The following is a 24573-nucleotide window of genomic DNA, read 5'->3' on the forward strand; positions in this document are numbered from 1 at the left end:
GCAGCGGCGGGGGACTGATGGGAGGAGCTGCAGCTGCCGGGACGGGCTGGGCTGTGGCTCCAGGCTTCTTTTCAACGAGCGATGACGAACGGCTCTGGCCGTACAGCATCATGCCACACTCTCCTGTTGACCGAGATCCCGCTGCAGCCTGCGCTGACTGTGCTCTAGGTGCTCCCACCTGGCCTGTACGCGCATCACAGACATCTGGTTGCACAGAGGCGTATTTGGAGTAACGGAGGCCAGTTTGAAGAGCAGTATAGTGAATCAACATTAACAGACGCTGCACTAAGCAAGGTACTGCTGTATATATTCGCTGGGAGTGGTCATGATTCACCCCCATGTCTGCTTAGCTGTGTCAACTTGTTTCCCCTCAAACTAATTTCCAAAGCCTCCGTCCCTCAAACTGCCATTTATGGTATTCAAACATGAGCAGAGCCTTACCTGGTTTTTAAATAATTTGTTCCAATTTTCAGTATAGCAGACTTGTCATCTCTCTGGGGACTTCACATAAATGTATCTGACTGACTTCAGCAGTTTTTTTTCTAGAGGAGAGTGGAACTTGCTCACAGCCAGTTGTCTCAAACCCTGGCCTACTCATACAACTTCAGCGGGAAGCATGGCAGCAGTCCAATCTCCGAGACAAGCCCACTGACACGGCTCCTCGTCTCTTTGATACTCTGCTAGATCCACAGCTCCTCGCAGGAGTCGGCACCGACTGGAGGGGTGGCGCAACTCCCCTTGACGTCGGCCAGTTTGAACGCCAAAGCAGCAAAGGTTAAAATGCGACAAGTCCCTCCAAAATGAAAATGAACATGCAAGGATTGAGACGGGGCAGCATGTCTTATTTTAATTTTTTTATTACAAAACATAAAAATTACAGTTTGTCTGCCTAAGGGCTTTAAACAGTAAAACGAAAAAAAAGTCTCTAGACACACAAGGAAGCATGATGTTAACGCCAGGAACCGTGAACAGAAACGTCCCATCTCTCCGGCCCAAACTGACCACAGATTGATCACAGGTGCCTTTAAGTGAAATGTCCTATAACTGATTTAATTCTCACGTTCAGGATGCTTGTCACAACAGCTTGTGCTAATGCAGGTTACAGCGGGGCGCAAAACATTTGACAGTACTAGCTGAGAAACGCAGAGCACGATTCGGTAATATTGTCGCCACGACACGTAACACATTCACCAGGGGGCCGATCATTATCATTAATGACAAGAACTTCAAAGATGGCAGGCAAAGAAAGTCTTCTAACGGGCTCCTCCACAGGGTGCTTCACATAGCCTATGCACTGGACCTCTGCAGGTGAATGGTTCAAGCTTCGTTTGACTTGTGTGTGGGATCTCTGCACTGGGGCCTGGGACTGGACCAGAGAAACCAGACTCAATGGGTTTAGACCTGAAGTGGCTGACAGAACCTTCTGTGAAACTCCAAACTATGGTCTAGCAAGTAGGCTGTTGGCTGAACCAGAGACAAACAGACTGCAGTATATACACACTTGACTTACTTCAAAGGCCCCCAATCCCACCCCCTGTCTATTTCTGCTAGAAAACGATTCTGGTTTTACTTCTCTCCCAAGCAGTCCACCACCCCAGTGCCTTTCCACCCGTCGAAGAAGAAGAAATTCTTATGTGGAGCGTCCCTCTGGGATAGCGCCTGGAACGAGAGGCACTGCCGTGATTAATCGACGTGTTTTGGAAAAACAAACAAATGAGTACACATCAATACCAGTAAGTCCTCAAGGTATCAATACTGGCGCTAAGGCATAGAAGAACAAAGCTAATGAACTGTGAAGTGAGAGACTATAATGACAGGCGGAGACCATATGCTTCCTGAAAGAGGAGCAGCAGCTTTGACATAGAAGGACACAACACTAAGCACAAAATGGAGCAAGCACAGACATATTGCACAAGCAGGTTGTGGACGCCTGGCCTTCTGCACCATGCAGAGCCTGATGCAGATGCTCACAGTGAAGGCCAGCGTGTCTAGTACAAGCGCAAGACAGAATCAGCGGGAGAATCAGACAATGCCTGCGAGGCGTGCCAGCAACGTCCCAGCAGAGCTCTCAGATCAGTGCAGCAGGGCTCGAGATTTCAACTGGTCTACAAAGTTTTGCCCCTCTGTCGTGAGGAAATGAAAGAGCACAGTTATGGGCTGCCACTGATGTCTTCAACGACCTTTTGAAGAGAGCTGTCACACGAAACGGGCTAGAAGGCTGGTATGGAAAAAAAAAACTTTGTTGGGGGGGGGGGGGGTTGGCAAGGTGGGGGAGTGGCTGTGGAAAAAAATCTCGACATTAAAACAGAGATTCAAAGTTTCTTGCGTAATGCCCAAGAAGAAATACGTCGCGCCACAGCAATTTCGCACTGTGCTGCAAGGCTGTGCACTCTGGAATGAGCACCACCTTGGCTTTCAGGCTTTCCGCGCAGAGCGAGCACGAACGCCCAGAGTTTTCCACAGCTAAAAGGCAGAGTTTCCCGGTTCTCTGTTGCTGCTGCTGCTGGAGTGCCGAGTCGCAGATCCACACAGCCCCCTCTCGCAGCTCTCCCCGGCTGTGGAGGGCTGCCCGCCCGCTCATTGCAGCTGATTTCATCATTCGCCAGCAGCAGGAGACAGTGTCAGTCTGGGATCAGCATCGGCTGCACCCACTACCACACACACGCCGCCCCAGAAACGCAATCCTTCTCATCACCAGTGCTAATTATAAGAGAACGTTAAGCGCCAGTTCATTTGCAAGCACAGCGAGACAGCATTTCCCCACCAGCGATGAACACTGAAATGTTTCTGCAGTGGCACTCCAAGAATATGATGACAGTTGACTCAGTGACTATCAACTTTGCTCGTCCACTGAAAGTTGCCTTGTAAATATAAACTGTGAGGGTCAGCAGAGCCACTATCAGCACCTAAGATACTGCAGACAACAGAGAGAGCAAGATTATAAAGAGAGCAGCTGCATGGAGTTAAGAGTATGTAAATCCTATTGCTACAAAATGAATCATTAAAGGCTCAAAACAGAGAAGACAGAAACCAATGGGCGTGATTCCTTTAAAAGGAGGCCTCAGATTTCTTAGTACAAGGAACCTTTGCCTGCCACAGGGATTCTATTCTTGAACCCCCCCCCCAGCAAATAAACAGAATATATAAATACCCAGCCTTAAGCACAGAAACAGAAAACAGAGGGCTTGGGTGAACTGTGGTTCACATGTCACTTGACGGCTGTAAATTTGCAGTTGTTTATGTAACCAAAACTGTAGATGTCGTGCACCCTACTAATGTAAAATAAGTTCATAACATAATAATAGAACAGTTATCAAGACCAGCCCTCATCACAGTCTTGTTCTTCTTTCTGTCCTGGTGGTAGACGTGTAAACACAGCTAGGGGCCTTGTTCGAGGGCAAAGCTCTTGACCACTGAAAAACGGCAATTACACAGGGAACAACCCAACAGTCCACTCCGCCCTGCAGTTGCCATGACGGAGATCGGGTGGTGAACAGGTAAGCAGTGCTGGGAATGATGGGAAGGCTGTGGGGGAGCAAGAGGGATGTGAGCTATTCGGAGTGACGTGTGCGGTGTGTCAGGGACAGCCCCGGAACAACGGCTGCACAAAAATCCATGCAGATTAATCAGCCGAAAGGCCTCCAGTTCTCTCAATGCATTTGTTTCCATGATTGCACATGTGCCGATCTCTTACACGTGCTTTCTTTTTTATCCTGTAACAATGCGTCACAGTGTCACAATGGGCGAACACGCACATCACAAGCAGACAGTTCTACTCACCTGATTCCCAAATCCAGCGTCAGGGTCGCGAAGAACCGGCATCATGGGCAAACCGGGAAGAAAACAGGACACCATCAGCATGCACTCCATTGACGGACACACACAGACACAAAGCAGCTGTACGCAGCACAAGGTTTCCAAATAGTGCATTACCACCACATGTGCAATTCTCGTGTGTTTGACTGTTACTGGTCAGGGTGAGGTGTGGTCTGCATGTTCGTGTTCTGTGCTCTCTCTGTTTCTCCATGTCGCTTCTTGCGATCACCTCTGTGTTAATGTTACCGAGCCTGTGCCATTCAGAGTCCGTGTAGTTGTCTTGTCTGGCGCTGGATTTGGGTCCGTATGAGACAGAGTACAAGAGCTGTGTCAGAACAGCTGGAGTTTGCTTTTGAAGAGAGCTGTGCCATTGCACAATATTCGGAATAAGAGAAAGATGTAACTTTGGCAGCACCTCTCCAGACCTCCCTGCTGGGTCTCGTTTTGTTGGCGGTAAATATTCAGCTTGTTTGTTTTGTTCTTTTGTGATACAGGTGCTGCAAACAAACTCTCACGATTATTTTGCCACTAATCTCGGGAGTACAGCCTTTTGTTCACCCCTTCGCAGTCTGACCACACCATCGTGCATTTTCCACTTAAAACATAAACCGCACTCATGAGCTCAGATTGTCCCTCAACAGCCTTAATTTTCCCCACCCCATCACATTAGAACATCAGATGTAAGCAAATACCAAGTTTGCATAACTGAACCGTTGCCCTCAATGCTGCTCTCTGTGGGAGCCGTATGGATCCGTTTTTGCACACAGTTACATCAGAGAGAGCTGTGCACTGTGGCCTCTCGAGACCTGTTGGCTGCAGGCTGGCCAGTGAGTCTCTTCAGTAGAACTTCGTCAGTTAAAATCCCGCTCTCGGTTTTGAAGGAAAACCTTCACCAAGTCTCCTTAAGCAAATTAATTTTGGCACAAACACATTTTTGAAAAGTAAGTTTCCGTCTATATATGCAACTTGTCAAATGTCTAGCAGGGACTCCAGCAGGCTGCACAGTGCAGTGCTTTCATCAGCTTTTACTGGCACCACGCTTGGAGGCTCTTTGTTTCACTGTAGCCGACAGAGTCAGCGTCCACGATGGATCCCCTCCTGCTGTGACACACCTGGACGGTGCACACTTGAATGCAAATGAAGGTTTTCTTTTTCTGATAGCGGGATTACTGGCATAATCTCCTGGGTGCATGCGTGTGCCCTACGCTTTCCAATACATCAGGCTGTGCGGGTGTATTATACTCCATGCACAGAAATGGGGGTAATGAACACAGAAGAACTTCGGACGGATTAGAAACTCGAGATGCCGGGGGGAGGGCTGAGCCAGGTTAAGTTTCGAAGGCACTGACCAGTGTTTCTTGTGTTTTCTGTGACGCTTTATGCTTTATGTATATTCAATGCTCTGCCTGTTTGGTTGTCACCTTGGGGTCCCAAGCCACATGTGTGAAACAACCCGCCTCCCTGCTTCAGAGACTCAAAAAAGGGTTTAACATTAAAATGAGTAAAATGAAACTTGGACACGGCAGCAAAGAGGACACCGAGCAATGATAGAGACCTAACCTTGACAATCTCCTGTCCCAGCACGCCTCCCAGCACCGCACACACAGGAGACATCTCCGAGAAGCAGTAGCTGGAGAAAAACAAACAAACAACGATGACAATGCTGTTCCAATTCACCCCAAGATTTACTCTTTGACCATTAGGTGGGGAAATAGGGGTAAATGGTCAACGCTGTCAGGTGAGACAGAGCCAAGCTATAGCAAAACAATGCTAGGTCAAAGGATTGCGCCTGTTCCTTCTGTAGGTATCCAGGCGCGAATCCTGTCTGTATCCCATAAACTCTGGCTCCTGTGCCCTACAGAGCAGGATGCAGGAGCCCATCCTGAGGGCTGTTGTGTAAATCGCCCCTTTAAGAACACAGAACCGCTGTTATAAAATAGAACCATTCTACTGTTTTAAGAATGGGAGGGAGTACTTTACCCAAAGGGTTGTGGGAGTATGGAACAAGCTACCCAGCCACATTGTTAAAGTTAATACACTGGTTTCTTTAAAGAAACAGCTGAAAGAGATTCAGAGATCAATAAATTACTTGTGACCAAAAGCGCTAGATGGGCAGAATGGCCTGCCTTCGGTTCTAAATGTTTTTATGTTTCTATGGGTCTGCCAGAGCTTGTTCCAATTTGGAAGCGTTCACTTATATTTTTTTTGGTTTTCCAGACTGAGCTGGACTGGAGGTGCCAACAATTTTTCCATTTCTGTCGGCAGTGAATAGCACTGTACCCAGCATGCCGTCCTACCTGACAAACTCGTCCGGGACCAGCTCGGTACCCAGCCCCAGGGAATCCAGGACATCGTCACGGATCTGGAGCAGGAGCTGGGAGTCGTCAGTGAAGCTCTCGGGGTGGGGGTCACGACCCTTGTCCGTGCGGAACTTCAGGAGCACTGTGAACCAGAGGGAGAGAGAGGACTCATGGGAATGCTCTACTATGACTAATTCATCCCTGTATCTCCAGCATTACAGCAGCGAATATGCATCACTGAAGCTCTCCTTTTGAAAGTGATGAAACTATGATTTCAGAAGTTTTATACAACAGCGTAGTCAGCAGAAATTATTGGGTGTTACTGATTGTGCATGAAAACTGGTTTAATAGTAAAAAGTCACCAAAATATTTCAGTGATTTATTTAAAATCTACGCAATGAATACAGGCAGTTTTGAATGCTGTTTGATTTTCTCAGTTGCATTTCTACCTGCTTTAAACCATAACCCAGTTCTGTGACACCGATATTGCACAAGCTCATTTGAATACAGCAGGCCTGTGCTTTCCCAGGCTCAGCAGGCGGACGTTATCCTCACAGTGAGCTTGGAACGGCATGAAAGTGAGGCACGCGCCGGCGCGTTTCTGATGTGTGAAACGGGCTGCAGACGACGAGTACAGCACGCAGGAATGAAAAACAAAAGTCAACAAGTCGAGGTTGAGATTCGGGCACTGCCAGTTCCTCAATCCCCTCTCGGCGCTGGAACAGGACGATCTTGATTCGTGATAAAGCACTCTGGGTATTGCTGCGCAATGTTTGGCGTGCAGACAACAACAACAACAACAACAACAAGCTCCTTGGTCACCCCCCTCCTGGAGCCTGTGTCTCGACACCTTCCTCTGCCTTCCTGACCATCTCACTGACCACCAGCTCTGCCCAAGCCAGGCTTGCTCAGGCTCATTCTCCACCTCTGACCAGCCTGTCTTGCAAATATCAATATTCTGATGTCGTAAGAGTCTATCTACCTAGCCTTATACATCAACAACGCAGTACAAAGCGCCTTTTGACCAAAAATATAAATAGAGCTGAAGTGCCGTGCCGGGTCAGCAGAGGAAAGGTTAAAGCAGGCCCTTATGCAACACACCCATGGAAACACGACACACCATGACTCGAGGCAGGCCTGGGAGAACACGGCGGGAACGACTTGTGCAACACTTCCTGTGTAAAAAATCCAACTTTGCTACCACAAGCAATAAAAAAAAACCCAAAACATCCTCTTTTGACTGTGAGTTTCACTCTGAACACATCACGGGCGAGTGTTGATCTTTCCCAGTCGTAACTGTGCACAACCTAAACAAAACTTTACCCCAGCCTACGAGAGGACTGCTTGGTGAAGAGTGAAGAGAGGGAAGATGCTTTTTTCTGAGATAGTAAGTCAGAAAGTTTGCAAATACACTGTATTTACATAAAACTAACAATAGAGCGCTATCCCTTTTGGCTGCCTCCTGAGCTGCCATCACCATGGAAAAAACTGGAGAACTAACTTTAATTTGCCCCTTAATTGAGAGAAAAGATCTTGTCTGCATGCGCACCTTCCATCTGATCCTTAGTGATGGAGCAGCGGAGAATCCCAAGGTCTTGCAGACACCCGCTGACGTACAATCGGGATGAAAAAGACCTGCGGATGGGTGAGCGCGAGTCAGGGTACCCTCAGCTTGGCTTGCAGTTTGCAAGTCGTTTGCAGGCGGTGAGAGATGCATCACTCCTCTAACCTGCGCTGACTCTCTCGTGGAGCTCACTACACGTCTAACGCCCAGCGGCTAAGATGTCCGAGTCCAGTCCTTGCACCCACCTTGGCGCAGAGATATTAGAAGCGAAGCCAGACGATTAGCAGCTGTCGAGTCCAAACTAGTCAAGCGCAGAAAAAAAAGAAAACCTAAATAGTAAGCATTAATCATATCTTGATCTTAAACAAATGAATCTAAATTGCGTAGTATATTTGCATTGTTTGCATTGTGTCCACCGCATCCTGTTATGTAAACTGTTGTATTTGTTATTGAGCTCTACAACTGCTAATAATTCCATTTCTTCCTAAGGCTGGTCTGTGCAGTACGCCCTTCGCCGTGGTGTATAACCTTGTGGGAACAAACAGGGCTTTGGCTCTGCTATGGAAAGAACACTTAAGATACTGTGCAGGGCAGGAAGACAGGACAGGAGAGAATCCATGTGAAGCAGGAAGCTGAAGCAACCACTACCAAACGGATGTGGCTCAGAGCTCCAACAGTTATCTTTCCCCTTCGTTATCTTTCTGAAGAGCTACACGAAATAGCTTAGACAGTTAAATGGAGAGCCGCATCCTGGAATGTAACCCTACCCCCGAGTCTGTGCCAAGCGCCTGGTGTGCCAATCTCTGAATCCCCCGCGCTCCACCCACACAACAAGCCTTAATTACTAACCCCCCCCTTCCAGTCACTTCCTGCCACCGGCTGTCCGTAAACTGCACAACTCCGCATGGCTGAGCCCGCCTACTCCTGTTTCCACCAGACAGGGAGCAGACGCCCTGCCTGCCGTCACTCACTATACCATCCTGGAACACGACTGAGACACACTTCCTGCTGACTATCACTGCACTATTCCAGCGTGATACACCCACCTCCCTACTGACCATCACTACCCTGTACCCACCTGACACAACCACCTCCCTACTGACCATCACTGCCCTGTACCCACCTGACACACCCACACCTCCCTACTGACCATCACTTCCCTGTACCCACCTGACACACCCACACCTCCCTACTGACCATCACTGCCCTGTACCCACCTGACACACCCACACCTCCCTACTGACCATCACTGCCCTGTACCCACCTGACACACCCACACCTCCCTACTGACCATCACTGCCCTGTACCCACCTGACACACACACCTCCCTACTGACCATCACTGCCCTGTACCCACCTGACACACCCACCTCCCTACTGACCATCACTGCCCTGTACCCACCTGACACACTCAGCTCCCTACTGACCATCACTGCCCTGTACCCACCTGACACACCCACCTCCCTACTAACCATCACTGCCCTGTACCCACCTGACACACCCACACCTCCCTACTGACGGGGACACTATATTGTAAACAGGCGCCGTCCTTCGGATGAGACATAAAACCGAGGTCCTGACTCTCTGTGGTCATTAAAAATCCCAAGGCGTTTCTCGAAAAGAGTAGGGGTGTAACCCCGGTGTCCAGGTCAAATTTCCCATTGGCCCTTACCAATCATGGCCTCCTAACAATCCCCCTCTATGAATTGGCTTCATTACTCGGCTCTCCTCCCCACTGATAGCTGATGTGTGGTGAGCATTCTGGCGCACTATGGCTGCCGTCGCATCATCCAGGTGGGGGTACACACTGGTGGTGGTGGAGGGGAGTCCCCATTACCTGTAAAGCGCTCGAGTGGAGTGTCCAGAAAAGCGCTATATAAGTGTAAGCAATTATTATTATTATTATTATTATTATCATTATTATTACTGACCATCACTGCGCTGTACCTACCTGACACTCACACACCTCCCTACTGACCATCACTGCCTGTATGCACCTGACTCATACACACCTCCCTACTGACCATCACTGCCTGTATGCACCTGACTCATACACACCTCCCTACTTACCATCACTGCCTGTATGCACCTGAGTCATACACATCTCCTTACTGACCATCACTGCCTGTATGCACCTGACTCATACACATCTCCTTACTGACCATCACTGCCTGTATGCACCTGACTCATACACACCTCCCTACTGACCATCACTGCCTGTATGCACCTGAGTCATACACATCTCCCTACTGACCATCACTGCCTGTATGCACCTGACTCATACACATCTCCCTACTGACCATCACTGCCTGTATGCACCTGACTCATACACACCTCCCTACTGACCATCACTGCCTGTATGCACCTGACTCATACACACCTCCCTACTGACCATCACCTCCTGGGAAAGCTAAGGTTGCTGCTGGAAGAGGTGTTAGTGGGCCAGTAGGGGGCGCTCACCCTGCAGTGTGTGAGTCCTAATGCCGCAGTATAGTGACGGGAAAAGTACACTGTGAAAAAAGCACCGTCCCTCAGATGAGATGTAAATCTGGGGTCCTGACTCGCTGTGGTCATTAAAAATCCCAGGACGTTTTTCAAAAAGAGTAGGGGTGTTACCCCATTGGCCTTTACCAATTATGGCCTCCTAATAATCCCCATCTCTGAACTGGCTCCATTACTCTGTTCTCCTCCCCACTGAGAGGTGGTGTGTGGGGAGAGTACTGGAGTACTCTGGGTGCTGTTGCATCATCCAGGTGGGGGTACACACTGGCGGTGGTGGAAGGGAGTCCCTATTATCTGTAAAGCACTTTGAGTGGAGTGTCCAGAAAAGCGCTATGTAAGTGTAATGAATTACTATTGCTATTGATATAATGGCTGGAGCACAAAAGCACAAAGTGTGAAGAGTCCTTCTGTGCTACTGTTATTAGTTTCCTGTGCTAGTACTAGCAAAACTATTATTACTCTGAGAACATAAAAACCAGCAACTGCCTGTAACTTATTCCTTGAATAAAAATGAAATCCCACTCTAGTGTACTGGTAAAAGCCCGTGATTTGTGAGAAACTGGTAGAAATCACAATGGCACAAGATTTTCAATAAAGAATGGCTTTTCTAAAAACTGTACGGTTGGCGAAGTGAAAACAGCCTTGGTGCTCGCAAATCTCTACCCTGATGGCCATCGTCACTACTCACAACACCCCCCGTCACAGAAACAGCCACCGAGTCTGAGCAAGAGAGGAAACGATCCTTCCTCAAAACAGTGCTATTGTGCAGCGGCACTGTATTTATAGCTCCAAAGCAAATTAACCTTTAAAAGAACCAAAACAAGTAAAAGGAAATGTTTTTCTTCTTTAAGAAAAAAAATTACGAGGCGTGCTTTGAATAACCAGCTCTGTTGGAACAACCTAAGAGGCGATTTTACGATTCTTGTTTTTTTTTTAATGAAATCCTCACACATGGTTAGCCATGGCAAACCTGTGATGGAAAAAAAGAGCTGATTTTGTGAACAGCCTTGGGGGTGGCTATTAATAACACCGTCATCACAAAAAAGGACCTGGGAAACACAAGAACACAACAACAACAACACGTGTGAGCAGGACAAAGTGTGCAGGGGGGGCTTCTCTACACCTGTTTTCACCTGCCAGCCTGCAAAGCAAAAAGCAAAATAAAAAATCATGCACCCCTAAAATATGATGGAACAGTCCAGTTATCCCACGACCTTTCCATGCCCTGTGACCTGTCTGTGTCAGGCCCTGCAAGAGCCGCAAAGCCAAGCCCCCGACAGACTTGCCACGTTTTTATTTTTTTTTTAAAGAATCTGAATGGCCAATTCTGTTATACACCCTGCCCAACCTGCAGTCGTTAACTCTCTGAAGACTCCCTGCATTGCACACCGAGAGCGAGCACCTGCAGGATGCGCACACGTGACTCGCAACACCTGTCAGAGTGGTTAATCTCTCACCTCGTTAAAAGAACAATGACCTGGGACTAAATGAGCAAAGCGTCTCTTGCTCATCAACGTGCTCTGCACCCGCAAAGTCACAGGAAGCGCTGTTACACTCAATCCTAGAAGATACGCCAGCTAGCATCTCCCTTTCCTAATTGGTGCTCTCCCAGTTAGGCACACTGGGCCATCTCTGGTGCCTTTACTTTACCACCAGGGGGCCCCCTTTTGAGAACTGGTCCTAAATGGATAAACCTACTTTGGAAAGACCAGGATACGCTCGACTCATTTTGGAATCACTAGTACAGAATAAAAACATATCCACGAGTTTGCACCTCTACTGAGCTGTACAATGGAGGAACAGCTTCACAAATGCTCAACAATGTCCACAGAACTAACAGATTGGGGATCAGTGCTGATCCATTCAAATAGAATTGAGGGCAGCAATGTTTTAACACACAGAGCACAGCCAACCATAACTAAGACACCCTAACTGCCCTGCTGTAGTGGGAAATATGCTGTTATCTACCCAAATTTACCAAGTCAACTTAAAAAAGTGACAAGATGAAATGATTGGTTAGAAAGTCTGTTTCCATCCATTATGAGAAAGACTTTTATTTCCTGAACACATCCTGGAAGCACAGACCACGAGACAGAACTTCACCCTGAACGGGACACCAGTCCTCTGCAGGAAAAGGCAGGTTTGTGCCATTAAATACAAGATCACTTTATTGGCCATACACAATTTCTGGTCTTAGGAATGTGTCTTTACGCATCCTCCAGCTTGCTCTCCATGAGACGCACAGACAGGGAGAGAAGCTGGGGGTCAGAGCGCAGGGTCGGCTATTTATACAGCACTCCTGGGGCAGCTGGGATTAAGGGCCTTGCTCAGGGGCCCGACGGAGTAGGATTCCTCTGCCGGCTGCGGGATACGAACTGGCAACCTTCCAGCCACAGGCGCAGATCCTCAGCCACAGAGCCCAAACAGGGCTTTACAGGGAGGGGGGAGCCTTTATTATGACACAGAGACAGGCAGCCTTGAGAAGGAGGGGCAGGAGAGGCTCTGGGGCAAAGGGGGGGGGGGGGTACCTTGCAGGAGGAAGTAATCCGCTGGGGTGCGTTTCAGGGCAGCTTTGGCCTTCTCACTCGTCCAGTCAACCTCCAGGGCTTCCTTCAGGGAGCAGAAGCTGGCCGTCTGTCCGAGAGGCAGAGAAGGGGGATGGTTTAATGGCCACTGCCCAGGCATGCCGTGAGACAGCTCTGCCTTCACACTTCAGCAAAAAGATTTTTATTTTTAACCGGGATATTATAATTCCTTTATGATGGAGTTGCATTTTGGATTATCCTTTAGTTGAAAGAGTTTTGTAAGGGTACAATAGATGTGCGTGCATCTTATTCTTTTAAAATAATACAAACTATCCAAACAAAAACAGGATCCTGTAAAAAGGAAGAAACGCACTGTTGCCTCAAGAGTGAGACTTTACGCACGTTTTACTTTTTATTTCTTCTTAAAATCATTGAAATTCTTTAATGTTTAAAACCCCGATCATTCTCTTAGAAGAGTGGCCCAAGAACACTGAAAAACAAATCCGAACGGCACAAAAAAGCAAACGGAACACAGGAGGCCAAAAAATCTCATCTGGCTTCTAAACTTACTGTGTGCTATCATTCAACATGGCCAACGTTTACCGTAGTAAATCTGTATGATAACAACCACACGACATTCATGTGTTACAGTTTTCGCCAGACCTCAATATTTGATGTTCAATCTTATTTTCATCCCAACTGAATGAACCTATAGTATAGAGAAAAGAGGGCACAAATGGAAACTGCACTGCACTCAATTTAAGGGAGTAAGGGAGGTACATGAGAAAATGAGGCACCTCTTTACTCAAAGGGTTGTAGGAGTATGGAGCAAGCTACCCAGCCATGTTGTTGATGTCCACACCCTGGCTACCGTCACGTCATGGCTGAATGAGGTCGTTGGATCAATTAACTGGGCCAAATGGCGACTTGTTTGTAACCGTTCTGATGTTCCTAATGCTACAAAAGATACTAAAATATCATCTAATCACCTAGGAAAAGACAGTAGAAAAGAACGATGACGACAGCTTACCTTCTTAACCATGGCCGTCTTGCTGGGGTCAATCTTTGGCTTTTTGGCCTCGGGCCCATCGTCAACCTCTTCTGCAGGTTTGACCACCTTCGGCTTCTCTCTGAAAAAGGCAAAGCAAAGGAGCTCACCACCTGCACTACAGCTCCGCTCCAAGGGGCACTTGAAAATAAAAACGACGAGATGGCGACACTCACTCCACATAGTGGTGCTCGGGCCCCAGGTTGGAGAACATGTAGCCGTGGTACCCGAACACGTCCCCGCTGAAGAACTTGACGTTGTTCTTGGTGCAGATCTGGTCCACTCTCACCAGGAGGTCACGGGGGCAGCAGGTCAGGCACACCTGGAAGGAGGAGAGGACAGGGGCCCTCAGACAGAGCTCCGGTTCAACCGCACATGGCTGAGGTCCAGGTCCAGCGGTCGGAGCACAGGAGAGAGCACTTACTACCACACTGTTTTCAGGCTCAAACCCCCAGCTCTGCCACCGGCACGGCGCTCTGAGCAAGTGATAATATAAACCTTCACAGTTACGTAGCGCTTCTCTGGACACTTCACTCAGAGCGCTCTACAGGTAATGGGGATCCCCTCCATCACCACCAGTGTGCAACCCCACTTAGATGATGTGATGGCAGCCATAGTGCACCAGTACGCTCCCCACACACCAGCTTTCAGTGGGGAGGAGAGCAGAGTGATGAAGCCAGTTCAGAGATGGGGATTAATAGGAGGCCATGATTGGTAAAAACCAAGTGCTTCAAACACTCTGCAACTGCCTCCGTCTTCCCCTGAACGATGTGCAAGGCCTACAGTGCTTGAGTCTCCTCCTTCTTATGCTCAGTGCTGTATGCCAAAAAGGCGTCGCACAGTACAGCAGGGCTCTACATGTGTGCGATTGCCAGTCACTGTTCGCAAGAAACATGATGTCATTTCACTGCTCTGTAAACAACCTGATGAAATGGAGGGGAAAAAAACATTTTTCTTTGCAATGAAAAGCTTTTGTTTGTTTTTAGATTTGTCCTTTTCTCCTAGATAACGTTTATCAAGGCGCTGACCAAGGGAGAGAGTGCACGCTATCACCCACAGCACTCCCCAACCCCAGTGGGGGTCCGGGTGCGGGTGAGGTCTCAACTCCCTTGGTGCGCGCACAGATAAAGCGCTGGCCTTGCGGGGGGCGGGGGGTGCACATCACACCCCATTTCTTATCCCTCTGGCGTGAGGTGCGTTTGGGCGTCAGTACAGAGTGTACAGAGAGAAATGAGCCCAGGGTGCCACCCAATCTCCAGGGACATACTGACAATGCAAGTAGGCAGAGTGGGTGCTCGCTTTAGTTTTTAATTTGCTGTTCTGTGCACTTTAAGACACAGAAATGCTGCAGTTGTTTCTGAAACGAGCAGGGGAAATTCATTATTCACTCATTCACGGATGTGACTTGTTTTCTCAGAACCCTGCTTCCGTTGGTAAAATACTCAGAGATGCTTTTGTTCCTAAACTGGAGCTCTGAATTACAGAGCCTTTCCAATTAAAGAGATATTTGTGACGACAGGTGAATACTTGTGGAAACAAGTGAGGCTCAACAGCACATTGCAAAACTGTCCACAGGGAAGAAGAATGAATGTTTGGTTTTTCTTCCAGCGTAGGTTTCTCTTGAGCTTTTTTTCCCTGCAGCTCAGGAGAGAAAAGGGCACTGAGTGGATTTTGCACAGACCGGTCACCCTGCCTTGGTCTCAGCCAGCGGCCAGACTGGTACAGTCAGATACATGGAAATGTTCCCTTTGAATGGAAGCACATGTGGGGACAAGTCCCACCACCCACGGCGACAGGGAACTTTTTTTTTCACAGCTCGGACGCATGAACACAAAAGAGAAAAGACAAGCCCCAAGGATAACAGGATGAAGAAGAGAGCCAGAGAGAGTGAGGATGGAACACTGTGTGGCTAAAAATACAGGTGCATTATTAACGGCGCTGTCCATGACAGTGCTGTTCTTCCACTACAGGACAATAAAGAACTGCTTTGTCACAGTTCGGGCACAATAAGCACAACATTCAATAAGACAGTTTGTCACGGTACAAAGACATCGCTGAAATACCGCGCACGTGGCATGCTGGCACTGTGCGTGGCACAGGCGCATGGTGGTTAAGACGGGCACCTCACAGCTACAGGGTCTTGGGCTCAGCTCCTGCTTGTTATATGTGAACTACAACCCATACTAGCGCCCAGACACATGCAAAGCCCTGTCATTCTGTGTGCTGCTTGTCTGCATGAAGCCTGCATATCATCCTGCAACTCACAACTGGCAGCCTGCTGCAGCTCAGCAGGTGTGAGCCTGGCCAGTATCTGGATGGGAGACTCCTGGGAAAGCTGAGGTTGCTGCTGGAAGAGGTGTTAGTGGGGCCAGTAGGGGGCGTTCACCCTGCAGTCTGTGTGGGTCCTAATGCCCCAGTATAGTGATGGGGACACTATACTGTAAAAAGGCACTGTCCAGGTGGGTGCTGCACATATGGCTGCTGTTGATGTTCTTTCCATATCTGCATTGGATTGCTCCCGTTTCTCCTAGCCCCCCCATATACATGCAGATCGTATACAATTAGCTATAGAGACAATTCCCATTCTGAACAGCTGCCTTATTTCTTTTAGTGTTTGGGCCATTCAGGGTTAAGCAGAATGACTGAAATACTGCCATCGTTCCTGAACACACAACATTCAACAGAAAACAGCACAACAGATCAGAGAAAAGGTCCCAAGCTTCCTCTTGGCTGCAGGAAACAGGCTTGCAGGAACCACATGGCAGAGACTGCAGGACAGGAAGGAAACACACGGTTCATTTCTAAATAAAAAGGGGCCGTTTGTCACTGGAGATGCTCTTATGTGGACAGTCAGGGGGGGGGAGAGCATTCACACCTCTAGTGCGTAGGTGTGTCACAAGACCAGGCAGACAAACCCGACCTACGCCAGCACAGCTCAAGCTGACACACGGAAGTATAATAGGGAGGATCCCCATTCATCCTGGGAGGGCTGGATGACTAACTGGAAGTGTCTGGAAACCCGAACCAGGAGATCTTTGACTGGGAAAACCGCAGTCCTTCCTCCCCTTTTCACCGCCTGGGCACGGCTGAACAGAGGCGGCTGCGCTGGGCTCATTCAGCCAGGGCTGCGAGTCAGCACCCCGGGGGCACAGACACTGGAGGGATTGTTCCCCGGGCAGGACAGGGGGGTTTCCACAGCTCGGCCGGACAATGGGGCTCGGGGGAGGGGAGCGAGACAGTGAAGTCTTCCACCAAAGAGACACACACACACCCCCACGGGCAGACACGAGCTGCACCGCCCGCGGTTCTCACGCAGCAGCCACCCCATCCAACTCTAACAGATCCAGCTTTGTCCACTCCAGTCCTTCACCTCCCCCTTATAAATTCCCTACATACAACCCCCAGTCCAGTAAGTACATCTGTGCTACAGACCCACAAGGTATTTATTACAAACGCGCCATTTATTTCTATCTGCAGAAAAGAATCCGTGTCTATCTTCCCGAAGGTTCACGTTTCCACATATCTGTATTTTGGCAGAATTAGTCGTTCTGCATAAATGTCAACAGGTTTCACCTGCTCTTTGCTGTTCACTGTGGGTGTTTAAGGCTTCACTGATTCTCAACTACTATTTTCTGAGCTCCCCCCCCCGCACACAATTTTTGCTATGATGATACTTTGGATAGTAGTTTGTTTTCTCCAGGTTTCTGGGACAAGCGAGAATCTCAAAGACAGGAAAGCGTCTCTTCCCTGAACTGTGCATCCCCGTCCCAGTGGGAGATTCCTCCCTGGATTTACAGTACGAGAGCACCTGTGCTGTGATGTGTGCCCTGCGATTTATTAATCTCTTACATTTCATTGAGAAACTCCTCACAATGAGTCATTGTAAAAATTATAAAATCCCATTGAAAGGCTTAATCGCTTCCTGTCTATAATTGAAGGAAGGGCCGTGTCACGTACTATTAAAACAAAAGCCATTACTTGTGTCCAGCAGGCATTTTGATGCATAAGCAATGCTGCACCTTCCCTTCATTATTTATACCATTTTAGATCTTTTCCTACCTTCCCAAATCCAGGTTATCATGAGCCCAATCTCATCTAGTTTTTGTTCCAGCTCCTATTTGATTGAACCCCAAACTGAACCAAACTTGGCTAATAAAGATCTTCAAACCGTTTTCAGTTCTGAAAACGTCAGACTTTATTTTTGCATGAAATTAAAACTGACGTTCAAAAACGTCATGTTTTGCAGTGAGGAAAACAAAAGGGTCTAAATAAAACATTGTGGAGCTCGTCTGTCCGCTGCAAGCCGAGTCTGAAAACAAGAGCACCCTGCTGCAAAAACTGTCCAGTTTCACAGCGTATGCATTAGAAACCACAGGATGTGCAAGACTAACCAGTGCTTGGGCCTGTTCCCTTTAGTGCCGGGAGTTATGCCCAGGCCTCTCATCTGACGAGGACAGGCCTTCCTGGTGCATGATGGCATGTGACTCGAGTTGGGAGCTGTACTGACGAGCCTTTTCACAGAGCCCTTCAGAAAACACTGCCAGAGGGTTTCCCTGCAGGAGCCATTGTTCAGCCACTGCTTTATGTGCAGAGGCAAAGGGATCCCAGACTGCCAGCAACATATTGTTTTCACACTGCGGAGTTTTCCTGTACCTTTCCAATCGAAACAAGGCAGCAGAAAGAAAGCACAAAGCAGCTCTGGGATTATTTTTCACCGCGGCATTGTGCGAGTTGACAAGATCTCCGCCCTTCACAATGGAAGGAGGTGGCCGCTGTCTGACCTTCCATTCACACGAAGCAGACAATGGGACAGGTCTCCGCAGAAGCAGAGGCCCACGGTGGGTGTATCACCCTGCCTCTCACCTTCGCCCCGCGTTGGGCTGCACCTCTGCATGAAAACACGCGCTTGCTTGAAAGGTGCAGTGAAAATGTAAATGGGCGTGCGGATTACTAGTTAGGGCACTGGAGGGGTTCATTGTGGTGACACTGCTATTGTGAACAAGGTGCTTTACACAGACTGCTTCAATAAAAAACCCTGCTGCACAAATGTAAGGCTGAAAGAGTCAATCCAGATGAGTAACAATTATATTAGGTACAAGTAATGGGTCTATTCCTGTGCTGAACAGAGAAGAAAGGAAACACAACGTTTCGGCCGTGGAGCCTTCTTCAGGTGTGAGGTGTGAGCCTTCCTCACACCTGAAGAAGGCTCCACGGCCGAAACGTTGTGTTTTCTTTCTTCTCTGTTCAGCAGGGAGTAAACCCATTACTTGTTCCTTTGCAGCCTACGCATGCCGACGCAGCTCCCCCACCTGGACAGTTGTATTAGTCTTAGCATATTGTTACATGCTACTATATTCACAATACACTTACAGTGCACAGGAACGAACGGCCCCCCCATTTATGCTTTGCAAACCAATGTAACTGTAACCGAGCCGATGTGTGGCGTGTAGAATTCACAGCAGCTGAATGAAATGGTGAAATGGTGGTGGGTGTGGAGGGGAGTCCCCATTACCTGCAAAGCGCTTTGAGTGGGGTAATTTATTATTATTGCTCAGGAGTTAAAATGTCCTGGTACTTAAAAGCAGCTCTGTTTTAAATTCAAAGAGCTTAATTTTCCTGACTGATGAACTTTCAGGGAACTGGCTGCTGTGTCAAAAGAAGGGGCAAAGGCATCACCTAGTGGTTTTTTTTGGTACTGCAAGAAATTGCTATTTGGCTTTCAAGAAAAAGGGAAAAATTCAGAATGGTTGCACTTTAACTAAAAGCTTTTCTGTTTTGTAATTTATTGATTTAACAGTGAAATATTTCACATTTTGCACATGACGCAAATAACACTGTTATTATATATGGGTATATATAAACGACTTCCAAAGCAGAAACAAAGGGCTCCTGGAAATCACTTAACTTCTTTCACCAGTGAAGCTGCTGCTTTCTGCCTCTCTTCTTCAAACCATCTTTCATTGCGCAGTGTAAAGTATGAAGAAATACGGAGTTTATTTGGGCACTCTGTGCCGTTTTCGCTATCATACATGTCTGTCAACAGTCTGTAACCATCAACAGGTATTCTGCTCCATAACGTCTGCCACATGGCCCAGCTTGCTCTCCATGAGACACACAGACAGGGAGAGAAGCTGGGGGTCAGAGCGCAGGATCAGCCATTGTACAGCGCCCCTGGAGCAGCTGGGGTGAAGGGCCTTGCTCAGGGGCCCAACGGAGTAGGATTCCTCTGCCGGCCGCGGGATACGAACTGGCAACCTTCCAGCCAGATCCTGAGCCACAGAGCCACTGCTCTGCGGTGAATAATACTTCTATTATGTAGACGTAGCAAAATCTCTGCCTCCCACTATTCCTCCTGACTGCCCTACAGCCCTTACCCTGGGCACTGAAGCTTGACGATGCTAGACAATGCTGTTTCTCTCCACTTTCTGAACACACACCCCTGGTAGAAACAAGAAAATGGAAGCGAGTCTTTGGGTAAATGGCATTCTACTGCTATTTCCAAAATCCCTGAGGATGACGGTGCTCCTCCCTCCTGAAAGCAGAAGGAACTTTGCGCACTGGATGGTGAAGGATGGCAGCAGAGCACAGCGACAGGAAACCCGGCCTGTCTCCGCTCTCCAAAGCACTCACCGCATCAAACTGCAGGAAGAAATCCTCAGGCTTGGACTCGGCACTCTCGGGGTCTGCCTTTACTTCCACCATGGGGTTGAGGTACTGAGCACGCTCCAGTGAGGTCTGGGCCCGGTTCTGACCCTCAGAACCCACTGGGATGAGAAACTGTGCTCGGCTGGACTCCTCGGTCACCTGAGACAGAAACAAGAGAGGGGCAGGGGTAAGAAAAGTAGGCAACGCAGGAGCTCTTAAACCCTCTTCCTGGACAAATGAAAAGTCTTTGTTTTATAAGCCTAATTTCTTTACACAAAGAGAGGCGAGTGCCTGGAACAAGTCTTGCTGCAGAAATACACTGTTTGGGAGCTTTCGGGAAATGACTGGCTGAGATCCTCCAATCAATAAGCCATTAACAAACAGAAAAGCACAATGGTTCTCAAAATTTAGTAATTATTTTCTTTACATCTTCTTGCTTAGTCTAGTTTTTCTACTGCAGGACCTGTGAGTTTTTCTCCTTTTACTCACATAGTCATATACCATAAGTACACCACCCCTCCCTAATCACAAACGCTGCCAAAGTTGGGTTAAACACTGTAAAAACAGCACAGGAGGTCTTTAAAGATTTACTCAAAATACAGGACTGGGCAAACACCTGGAAGATAACATTTAATGTAGATAAGTGTAGAGTGTTACAGCTGTATGCAAAAGAACAAGTAGAGGCTTATTTCCATGCTGAAAAGAGAAGAAAGGAAACACAACATTTCGGCTGTGGAGCCTCACACCCGAAGAAGGCTCCACAGCCGAAACGTTGTTTCCTTTCTCTCTTTTCAGCATGGAATAAACCTTTAACTTGTTCCTTTGCAGCCTACGCATGCTGACACAGCTCCCCACCTGAACTACTTCAGTTGTATGCAAAGTTTGTTAAATTCAGCAAATAAGTAATTATGCGCATTAAAATGTGCAGAAATATATCACGTTTAAGTTTGTACCCTGCAGAGGTTGCGTTAACTTCTTTTCACTTAGATATTCACTGAAACATGCAATTTGATCAGGGGTGCCCAAACTTTTGGATACAACTGTATATGCAGGTAACAGCCTAGAAATATAACATGCGAAACAATGAGCTTGAAGAAGCAACTTATCCTCAAGACAAGTGCCTATGCTAACATGATTTACAATGTTAAAATTTACAATGCTCTAGAGCAAGCCTTCATGCAGGCTCTGGGACACTTTTGTTCATGACGTGACGAAAAAGATAACGCAGCTTTGGATTCACTTCAAAACAAGAGCAACTAGCTGTCTTTCTACGAGAACAGCAGGTCTTTGGGCTGTGGCTGGGAGAGTACCTGAGCACCTGGAGAAAAAACCCACAAACTCAAGGTGAGGTATTTGGCTTTTCAGGGTCTACAAAGCACCCCAGTGTAGAATCAAACCCAGGACCCAAAAGCGCCGAGCAACACGAACCCTCAGTCCCACCACCAAATCCAAAACATGTCCTTTCATTCTTTTTATGAGAATCATGTAGTAATCTAAATGCATAGAGACCCGGGTTTGAAGCCAGACTGGAGCTCCTTGTGTGTGGACTTTGCTTTAGTGTTCTTCCTCGCTCAGAAAATCCTATGAGGTCAAATGTCCATTGCTCTCCTTTGGTGAAGAAAACTGCACACGTACTGGTTAGCACTGCAAAAAAAGACACTACTACAGCCGAGAATAAAGTCTCACCCCCGTCTCCAGTGGCTTACCTGCTCGTGATCCAGCATCGTCAGCCCCTTCACTCCTGCCAGGATCAGATTCTTGGCCACCTCTGCCCCCAGCCCCCTCATGCCCACCAGCAGCACACGGGAGGCACGCAGCCTGGGAGAGGACAGGGGACAAGACAGAGCGAAACATTCAGCTCCTGAGCACAGCGGACTTGGACGTCCCCACTCTCACTTCAATCCAGTTAAATGCTCAGTTCCTTCTTCAAAAACAATTTCCTTTTTAATGAATTTCATCCAGCGGTGGCGTCAGAGTGGATGCACATACTATTTTAAAGGAAATTTAAAATATTCCTCCATTCGAACACATTGCAATGTGCAAGACATCACTTTACTTTAGAGACCCCTGCTGAAGACATAATCTTCACAAGATGAGGTTTCCTGCATTGATATTACTTTTCAACCTGTACACTGTTTTCAGCTGCAGTCACAGATGGGGAACAAGCGCCTACTAACAGACTTCTCTCACACACCCGGGAGGCTGATACTCTTGTTTCTCTGAACGCGAGTGATGACTGCACAATATTTTTGGGTGTGGGAAGCGACTCTTTGAAATTTAATCTAGAGTCCTGCATGACAACTAAAACAACACAAGGCAAATAAGACCACAGACGAATTATTAGAATTTATTTGTTACATATGGCAAATGTTCCATCCCCTTTACAGAGCTTTCCTCCTCGTCCGCTGTTCATACTGAAAGGAAAGGACTAAAGTAAGAGGTAGGGAAGGCAGCTTCGCAACCAAGACGATTTCAAAGTCTCTGTCTGCTCTTTTCTGTTTAAAGGGGAGAATTAATAATTGGATAACCCCCCTAAACTAGCAGTTGCCTCACTGTTTGAAGCTGTCATCGATTTTACCCACCCCGTACCAAAAAAACACTTGTCCCACTGTGGGGCACAGCAGGCTGGGAGCTATCTGAAAGCATGGCTCACAGGGTGGGCATGGAGCACAGGGTTGATCTTCTCTCTGGATGGGATGCCAGTTGGATGGGATCCGGAAGGGATACCATTTCACATTACAGGGTGAAAGAGACAATTTAGACCATCCTAGACAGCATATTTACGAGAAGAGGGAGGAAAACTATGAAATTCCTCAAAGGGGAATGCAGGAAGATCATGCAAACTCCACATACACAGATGCAGCAGGACAGATTCGAACCCAGAACCCTTTTGAAAAGTATTATACGTCAGGGTCTTTCAGGGAAAAGGAATATACAAACATGGCTGATCAAAAAAAAAAGAAAAAGAAACCGGAGACGCAGGAGATGATGATAGAGTTGCGAGATACCAGCAACCAGTGCAAAACGCACAACTCTACTTGAACACACAGGCGCAGATCACATTGGTTCATGGGAAAATGCGCACTTAAGGAGAACCAGTCCACTTCGTTGAAAAGACTACGGTCTAGTAGCCCCGTTTTATCAATCTGACAATCTGAAAAATATGTTTTATTTAGAATGTTAGCGTCTATTTTACCAAGTGCACTCAACACGCTAATCTAGACAAATACACGAAAGTTTACCCGGTTTGTGATGAGTGACCTGCACCTGCTTATTATCGCCAAGAGAGGCGAGAATATACTGTACATTCCCCCCTGGCGATGAGATTTCACCGCTCCCTCGGTTTTCACGTCGCGTCGCTGTACACAGCACACTACCCCCAACAGCCCGAACACCTTCAGTTTGTCTGCTGGCTCTACCCCATGAACAACCAAACCCTCACTTTACAACAACCGAATCTTCACCTTTTCGGAACAACACTGCACGGGGTATATGAATAATGTACATTATACTGCACAATGAAAGACATGGTCGCTGGCCACCATACTTGTAAACAGCAACACGTGAGAAAAGATAAGAAAGAAAAACTTGTTATCGAAAAATCCGGTTCGATCCTCAAAACATAGGGTGCTACGGAACCAGCTATATTACCTTTTCTGAGCATCCAGACCCCACAACCGAATCTGACGGTCATACTGAGCCGCCTCCTCCTCGCTTATTAGTGTTTCCTCCTTTTCAACCATTTTTGAATTCGTGACACTTCAAACCAGAGTAATCGATACTTTATAGAAAATTACTTCTAGCGAGTATTTTATATTTACTATTATCCACCAACAACAAATTTCAATAAACCGCGGTCACCAATGTCCCGCTACGCACGGTTTGGAGAGGCGCTTACGGATTGCGTCATCAGAGACGCGACACTGTCGCGACAACAAGACGTCACATCTTCGTGAGTCCGCCACGAACACAGAAACAAAGAAAATTCGACAGAATTTTCCGAAAATGTTGCAAGCCCATTTTTTTTTACGTAAAACAAACATATTTTAGAGTCATATTCGGGGCTTTCCCTGCCGAATACACATTTATTTCAAAGAAGGATACCATAGAAAACAGTTATTATAATGGAAAAGACATTCATAATTATATGGGATTTTCCATGGAATATTTTTTT

At 47.6% G+C, this 24573-nt stretch overlaps 1 protein-coding gene and 1 long non-coding RNA gene across 2 annotated transcripts; one reads left to right on the forward strand and one right to left on the reverse strand.

Annotated features, from left to right (window-relative positions):
• Positions 1–841: 841 nt before the first annotated feature.
• Positions 842–24318, reverse strand: sae1 (SUMO1 activating enzyme subunit 1). Its single transcript, XM_088911912.1, has 9 exons — positions 24051–24318; positions 22106–22217; positions 20385–20558; positions 13931–14076; positions 13737–13836; positions 12710–12815; positions 6114–6258; positions 5377–5446; positions 842–1659 (listed from the first exon to the last, which is right to left on the reverse strand). The coding sequence occupies exons 1-9, from the start codon at positions 24140–24142 to the stop codon at positions 1567–1569; spliced, it is 1038 nt and encodes a 345-aa protein (XP_088768038.1). The 5' UTR covers positions 24143–24318; the 3' UTR covers positions 842–1566.
• LOC148838674 (uncharacterized) lies at positions 2255–10696 on the forward strand. Its single transcript, XR_016090867.1, has 3 exons — positions 2255–3497; positions 6034–8016; positions 8170–10696. It is a non-coding gene; the product is annotated as an uncharacterized LOC148838674 (long non-coding RNA).
• Positions 24319–24573: the final 255 nt, after the last annotated feature.

The sequence above is a fragment of the Atractosteus spatula genome, chromosome 3 (genome assembly GCF_055471065.1).
Source record: "Atractosteus spatula isolate fAtrSpa1 chromosome 3, fAtrSpa1.hap1, whole genome shotgun sequence".
In the NCBI taxonomy this organism is placed as follows: Eukaryota; Metazoa; Chordata; class Actinopteri; order Semionotiformes; family Lepisosteidae; genus Atractosteus; species Atractosteus spatula.

What these genes read in the sequence shown, in the direction of transcription:
- sae1 (XM_088911912.1), bottom strand. Translation starts at nt 24,142, where the DNA reads ATGGTTGAAAAGGAGGAAACACTAATAAGCGAGGAGGAGGCGGCTCAG. An exon ending in GGTCTGGATGCTCAGAAAAG is followed by an intron (nt 22,218 to 24,050) that starts GTAATATAGCTG and finishes GTCCTCTCCCAG; the next exon opens with GCTGCGTGCCTCCCGTGTGC. An exon ending in AGACGGCCATGGTTAAGAAG is followed by an intron (nt 12,816 to 13,736) that starts GTAAGCTGTCGT and finishes CCTCTCGGACAG; the next exon opens with ACGGCCAGCTTCTGCTCCCT.